The sequence below is a fragment of the Apaloderma vittatum genome, unplaced genomic scaffold, assembly GCF_000703405.1.
Source record: "Apaloderma vittatum isolate BGI_N311 unplaced genomic scaffold, ASM70340v1 scaffold30019, whole genome shotgun sequence".
In the NCBI taxonomy this organism is placed as follows: Eukaryota; Metazoa; Chordata; class Aves; order Trogoniformes; family Trogonidae; genus Apaloderma; species Apaloderma vittatum.
In genome coordinates this window covers 61,851-69,499 of record NW_009734047.1, presented here as the reverse complement: position 1 = coordinate 69,499, position 7,649 = coordinate 61,851, and the positions used below count along the sequence as shown (strand labels likewise).

Here is a 7,649-nt window from a genome sequence, read left to right as displayed (position 1 = left end):
CCTATTCCAAGGTAGCAGCTTTAATGACTCAGCTAATGGCAGTGAGCCACCCAGAACAGAACCATTTTCTTGGATATTGCTTTTGGTCACTGTTGAGACTCTTAACACCTCAGAATCCAGGGGCAGAAACACCCTGTGACTTAGCCTCATATAAAGAAGGCTAGATAAACTGTGCTGAGGAAATGCTCAGTGCGTTCTGTCCAAGTGGCAGCCAAGAGGCCTCCCTGTTCACACATATTTATCCAGCAGTGTGGCACCATTAAAAAGATACATAATTGTTGGATATGGACCAACTTGCCCTACTCTCCTGCAATGCCACTTTGTGAAATATAAGCCCCACTTACAATGGAAACATAAGACACTTCTACTTTGAGTTCTTGTTTTAATATTGCCAGATACAGTACAGTCTTCTTAGGGATATGCTGTGTCCTTCACTCCCTTGCATTCCTTTCCAGGTAAGGCTGTCAGAAGCTTGTGGAGTAGGAGCTAGTCCAAAGTGCAGTGTGAAGTCCCAGGCACTCGAGAAGCGTACAAAAGCTCTCTTCTCTGTATCTCTCCTCTTGCCATTATGATTTAGGGCCTTCCACAGATGGTTGCAAAGCTTCTGAGGCTCTCTCTGCAGCAGGAGGTTGAGCTGTTGTGCAGAGCAGCTGCTCTCCTAAGCCTTCACAGGACAAGGTTCAGCCTTAGACCAGAGCTGGGCGGCTGGGAGACAGCACACACGGTAGCTGCAGAAGAAACCTGCGCTGTTAACTGCCGTGCCCTCCTGTGCTGAAAGGATAGTAACCTGCCTCCCGTTTCTTCTTTCTGAGCCCTAATGGATGCCTGGCATCCCGAGATGAACAGATGCCAATAGTTCTGCAGCTCGTTTCTCTTTGACACGGCCCAGCAACTGATTCCCTGGAGGAGAAGGTACTTCCCAATGCCCATTCGCTCTCTTCTATAGAGAGCTACGACAGAGCTCATGCATTTTGTCCTCATCACTGTATTCTACCTCCCCACTTTTATTGTTTTTCATCTTGCACTCTCCTGTTGCTTATATGTTCTCTGGCCCCAGTTTAACGTCCTTAGATATTGAACAAATCATAGCAGGCAGATGCTGCGAACACTGCACTGTGGAACTGCTAACACTACTTAAACAGCAACAGTGGTTCTTCGGTTTTCTTTGCTCTCTGCTGCAGTGCTAGAAGTAATGCATTAAAAATGTCACGTATGCCAAGAGAAGACTGAGATGTCTTTTTCTAGAAAATAAAACCTTTGCAAAACGGATTCCAAATTAATTGAGCAGGCTAAAAATTGTAAAAAAGAGAAAGGAGCTTTCCCAGATGCCAGGAATTCTTCACAAAGGGGAAGAGGAGAAAAAGGGATGTAAAGCCAAAAGTTGCTATAAAAAGAATAACAGTGAAAAAAATCATTTTAGCTTTCCATTGGGTCACCGACATTCTAACCCCTCTGCAATTAATAAGTCCTGGAACGATTGCCACAATGAATAATAGGGCAGGGATAAGTAGTGGTCTAGCCAAATTAGGATAATTTCCGTAATTACAAGTTATCTTAGTAAGTATTCATAGTTTATTGGTAAAGATCACAGTGAATCTAAAACAGTGTGACAGTGGGCAAAATATGTGAAACTAGGAGATGATGAGTCAAACTCTTACGGTTCTGAGCTACAGCAAAGGGATTTTAATGTGTTCATCTACCAGATTTGGAGGAATCACTTCCAGATTAGTTTGTACGTCTATATTGTTCTGGAATCTGTGTGCATTAAACATTGATATTTTATCACAACCTGCTTCCTCTTGGCTTCCTCACAGTTTGGGAGGGGGTCTGCCTCAGTCCCGTCTGGAATCAGTGTAATACGATTCAGCAGGGCAGAAGTGAAGCACCCTAAGAAAGACTAAAGGAACCAGCTTGTGATTAATTTCTAAAAGGTATTAAGGGAGAAACCAAGAGATTAGCAATAAACCACAATATAAGAAAAGTTTTACAGATTTTATATTTAGATATTAAAGCTTTACAGAGTCATATGATTAAAAGAGATACAAGCTTTTGAGAAATACCTTTGGTATATAATTTTTCTTTCTGCTTTTAGTCAGTCATGAGCATTATCTAGAGTAGGGTTATGACACATAAAAAATAACATGTTAATGGAATTATAGGACATGTTTAAGAGTTACTTAAAACCTCTCTGCTGGCTATGTTTGTTTGATATTTCACCCACGTAGGTGTTTTTCAACTACATTTCATGAATCTTTGGTAGCAAATAAGAAGAGTAGTAGTAGTATACAAAAAAGGAAAGCACATGAATAATTCATTAATGCTTCAGATGGAGAGCATGGCTCATTTTTTAAAAAAGGAAAACCTCAATTTATTACGAAATAACATTTATTTACAGGTATTTTACATTTTTAGAAAATAATACAATTGTACTTTAAAATGCTTCATTTACTTTGATTACTTATCTGCTTGTACAAAAGAAGCAAAGACACTGTCTTCTTGTTCTAGCAGAACCTCAGGCTTGTCATATTCCAAAATAACCCCTCTCTTCATTACAATAACCAAATCTGCATTGAGGATCGTGTGCACACGGTGCTGAAAAACAAATAAATGAAACACCAGTTCAGTGTTATCTATCAAATATATTCCAGGATACGACAGACTTCCAGAAATTACTTTTCCTGACAAGTTCAAGTTTGATTAAGGCTACTCATTCTAGGCTTCATCCTAATTTACCGTTCAAATGCTGCATATAAATATACAAATCGAGAGCTGCACGGATATTCAAGTAACTAAGTTGCACATTAGTACTTCAGTATGAAGAGTCATGGACTATGTCTGGTTCAGGGTGGTTCCTGAGCTTGGTGTGGTTTGTCTGTCTGTGAAACTGAATAGATCTGTCCTTAAAACCCTTGCCCATGTCTTCTCTGGAGCCTTCATAATTTTTATAGACATACAAGATCTCTGTATAAACACTTCAAGAATACGCAAACTTAAATTGGGATGGAAAGCTTATTTTAAAAAGTTGTTTAAATTCTGAAACATAATTGCTTTATCCAGTGGCAGAACTATTACACAACTTTACTTGTCTTCAGTTAAACCATTATTGTAGCTTGATCAAACTTATTCTTAGATTTCACGGTTGTCAAAGTCACATCATATTTCAAATTAGCCTAAAATGGGTAACATAAAATAGAAATAGACTGCGTACTTTGATTACGTGCCTTTACAGGCAATCAGACTTAGCATCACACAACACATTTAAGCAGCTGTTGTTATATACTTCTATAAAATGGAAAATATACACTTAAACACCACTTAAAAAAAATTAATGGACAAATTAACACATGTATTAACATTGACATGAATTGATTAATGTGGCATTTCTGATTCTTGTTTGCATTAGAACAGCAGAGACTGTACTTACTGCTATTGTGACCACGGTGCGGTCGGCAAACGCAGTCATGACTACCTTCTGGAGTATGTTCTCCTGGGTAAAGAAAATCATTTGTTGCTTTTCAAACAACAGAAGCTACATGACAGACACAGAGACACTAAGAAGGCCTAAGTAACCCTGATGATGACATGCTTTTACTGATCCCTCTTTGCAGAACTACACGTCACAACTAGGTCAGAGCTCGCTCTTGCCCCCAAACCCTGGCTACCCTGACCTCAGTCTTACAGGGTGGAAATCAAAAGTGAATCAGGGTGCTGCCAGGCTGCCCGCATGCTGGCACCTCTGCAGAGCGTTCTTCACCCTGCTGGAAGCCCAGGAGCGTCCCAGTGCACTGGGGACATCTAACACCAAGGGTGGCAGAGATAAGCATAAGAGTGTGCCGATCCTGGCCTATTTAACAGCAGATGATATTTAAGATGGTTTTAACATGCATAGTTCTCACTCAGCAAGTACTCATCCTTTGCTATTTGGGAAACAGGTTGTTTTGTACCAACCACTGTCTAGCATCTGCGGTTGTCTGTTCTTTACCAGTGTACCACAAGGGAGGAACTATAGCCTCAATGCATCAAAATTCAGAATGTGTTTTAGCTGGGCTGCATCTAATTTCCAACCTTACTCACACTCAACACTAAAATTTTACAGAACTAAAAATTGTAGCTGTTATAATAAACCCCTCCAATTACATTCTTTACTCATAGAATAATCAGGAAGACTGGAACATTTCTCACAGCAACATAACATAAAAAAACCACTATTCTATTTGGCTAAAATCCAGTCAGTGCACTATTACTGTGTGGTTTAACCTCTGTTTAGCAATTTCAGGCAATTAATGCAATAATCCAGTATGTCTTTTCTATGTCTCTTTTTATTTCATTGACTCTACTTTCAAGCCTTCTAATTTCCTGACTTGTCCTGTCCACCATGCTGGGGAAAACCTGTCAGCTTGCCAATCTACACAGTAAAGACCATTTTACTCAGTAAAGACCATTCCAGCCGACCTTCCAAAGCTTTGTTTATTTTAGGAAATCAAACTGCCAATGAAAATAACATTCTTCATTTTCCTAATGCAAACAGTGCTGGAATAACTATTAACTATAACTATAAAGTAAAATGATTTAAAAGCTATTTAGATTAGCTAGCAATGGCTCACAACTACCTGGACTTGTAAACACGTCTGCACTAAACATAGTGAAAGCATACTAGAGAAGATAAAATTGCTTTCCTTTTTTTATTTTGCATATTAGCAATTGTCTCCCTCTAAAGGAAAACAAGAAATTAGAAACGCTTCAAACTCACTGTTGCCATGTCAATAGATGCTGTGGCTTCATCCATGATGAAGATGCTCGTCTTCCGCACAAAAGCTCGGGCTAGGCAGAACAGCTGTCTTTGGCCCTGGCTAAAGTTTTCACCCCCTTCTGTGACTATAGCATCTGGAAATGATACAGCAAACCCAGTATTTATGGGGTGTGTGCAGGTGTGTGTATCAGAGGGGTCAGGTCAGAGCAAGGCATACGCTTGGAAAATCATTTCTGGCATAAAGATTTCAGAGTAACATTTCGTAGGTCTACAGCTGCTGGTGATCCAGCTTTGCCTGTTTATTTCCATTATTCAAAGCAATCAGTACTTCTGTCTCATGATATTCTTTATATTTATTAGACATTGAAGTAGCTACAGATGTTTAAGAGCGAGTTTCTCCGGGACACTGCACCCCCCCCGTCAAAGTGACATACATAGTTTCTTTACCCTAAGGCTGTATAACTTACTATTTTTAAGGTTGGGTTTGTTTGGGTTTTTTAAAATTTTTGCATGGCCAAATGATTCATACCTTCAGGGTTCTGAAGTCTTCCTCCCTGGACATGACTATTGGAAAATACAAAACAACATACTCTAGACATTCCTGACTTGTTTACAGCTTATTTGAATTCACAACACCTATAAACCATAATGCTTCATAATGAAGACATACTGTAATAAAATAATAATTTTACCATTGATTTGATAAGAAACAGGATTCTGCCCCATAGATGCAGTTGGTAAGGGAACTGGATGGATATAGGACACTGGTCTGCATGCCAGCACTTTTTGACATCTTCCATAAACCTAAAAAGCTTTCTCTCAGCAACTACCTTTTTAATAAATAGATGTGAAACAGGAACGTTATGAACACTGGAAACAATATTTTCAAGAAGAAACTCTTATTACCTAGGCCCTCAGGGAGTGCTTTCACCACATGCTTGAGCTGTGCTATTTCCAGTGCCTCCCATAGCATGCTGTCAGTGCACTTCTTCTCAGGGTCCAAGTTAAACCTACAGTTACGTGTAATTCAAGAATATCAGTCAATATAAGCCTCTGTAATATCTGTCTTCTTTTAGTGTGCTTAGAAACTTGCAAATAATCAGAATCCTCAGCTAAAGATCTGGGCTTGATTCTGATCTATTACTGATCCACTGAATTTTGCAGATTGGTCAACATTCATACCAGTGTGATTAAGGACAAAATTTGACTCATTCAGTTGAGCAGAATGGGCGAAGCTTTCTGTTTTGCAGACATCTTTGTGGCTTTAGAATGTATTTTTTTCTGAATGAAGTAAAGAAATTCCCATGCTTTACTAAGAAAAGTTCTGAAGAAAAGAAGCTGTGAACACAATCAGTTTAAATTAACATTAATTTTTTTAACAAAGGCCAAAATGCTGCCATCTCTCCTTTTAAATTCAATGCCTCTGTTCTTTACTGCTATAGAAATGCTAAACAGAACAATCAAGCTCCATCTTGAATTATGAAACACAAGTCTTCAGCACAACTGAACAAATTTTGGATTTCTGAACAGATAAATGGTATTTTAGCTTGCTGTAGCCCAAGAATGATAGCAACAAATGTGAATCTCATGTATTAATACAGAGAACGGTAATCAGAAATAAAAGATTCAGCAATGCATAACACATTCTTTTTACTCCTATTGCATGTGCTGTGAATAAGTGATAGTGGCCTAAATAAATTTTTTAATAGGCCAATTAATAACACAAAGTCACCTCATCTTCTGACATGAATGAATCATGCTCTATTCAGGCAGGTTCAGGAGATAATCTTTGGAACTGGGTTAGTGTGGAGTCAATAAGCCACAGGAGCCAGTACCCTTTTCCCCGAACTCTAATGACTTACACAGAAGCTGTAGCTGCAGCTGATGTAACTGCACAAGGATTGTACTGTTCCTTCCTGAGGTAAATGCCACAGACATAGGGAAGGACATTTGTTTGAAACTGGAGCTTTTTACCACTATTTCTACTGCATCATCCTCTCAGAGAAAGGAGGGGTAAGAAACGGTATTTGTTCTCACAGATGAAAGAATGACTCAAAAGGCTAGAAGAGCAACTCCAACCTTTATGAGGAGACTGGAATTCAACATTCTGCTATCAGCAATTCTGTAAAAGTCATTATATGGTATAATTATAATATATAACGGCATACAAGTCATTACATAGTTTTTATTGCTGGTACTTAACACTTACCGAATTGTTCCGCTGAATAAAATAGGATCTTGAAGAATGATTGACAGCCTGGATCTCAACGTCTGTAAGGGGAGCTTGGCGATATCTATACCATCAATGATAATCCTTCCTATGTGAAAGGAAACCGATAGTTTGCTAGGCTGTTTGTCACAGCACACAGCTGCCGGCAAAAGCACGGCTCACTTTAAGCTTGCAATATGGTACAACAGGAACAGGCCTTGAATTCCACATGTCCTTGGTCACTAATGAAACAAGTTAAGCACCAAGCACAGTTGTCTTGAGACTAAGCCTCAGCTGGGAAGAACGTGAAGCATACCTGTAAATACTTTATGAATTACTAGACAAACTACTAGATAAGAGGCTACTTCAACCAGGGACTAGTTACCAGAGGAAGAAGCATTTCAGAAAGCCAAATTACTATTGATCACTTTGACATTTTATCTCCAAGTACAACTCTCTGATGCCATGTAAGGGTCCTGTGAGTGATGGAGCTGGGAACCTGAGGTTTGAATTTTTAGAGATTCCCAGGAAGACATTCCCTGAGGTACATGGACATGGCACACATAGCAGGAAATATGGCAGGAAATGCCAGGGCATCAGGCAATCTGCTCAGTTTTCTGGGCCCAGTGGGTCCCATCCATGTGTTGTGCGTTGATCCTTCACTGTACTTTCCCCTTCTGTGGTTTGTTC

At 39.4% G+C, this 7,649-nt stretch overlaps 1 protein-coding gene across 1 annotated transcript in view; it reads right to left on the bottom strand.

Moving 5' to 3' along the window:
- Positions 1 to 2,366: 2,366 nt before the first annotated feature.
- Positions 2,367 to 7,649, bottom strand: part of ABCC8 (ATP-binding cassette, sub-family C (CFTR/MRP), member 8) — a gene marked incomplete at its 5' end in the record, with an annotated part of 67,128 nt that continues 61,845 nt past the window's right edge. The window contains 5 exons of the mRNA XM_009876133.1: positions 2,367 to 2,592; positions 3,425 to 3,487; positions 4,751 to 4,884; positions 5,657 to 5,760; positions 6,960 to 7,068. Of these exons, the coding sequence (XP_009874435.1) occupies positions 2,455 to 2,592; positions 3,425 to 3,487; positions 4,751 to 4,884; positions 5,657 to 5,760; positions 6,960 to 7,068 (548 nt within the window). The remainder of the gene's footprint in view (positions 2,593 to 3,424; positions 3,488 to 4,750; positions 4,885 to 5,656; positions 5,761 to 6,959; positions 7,069 to 7,649) is intronic.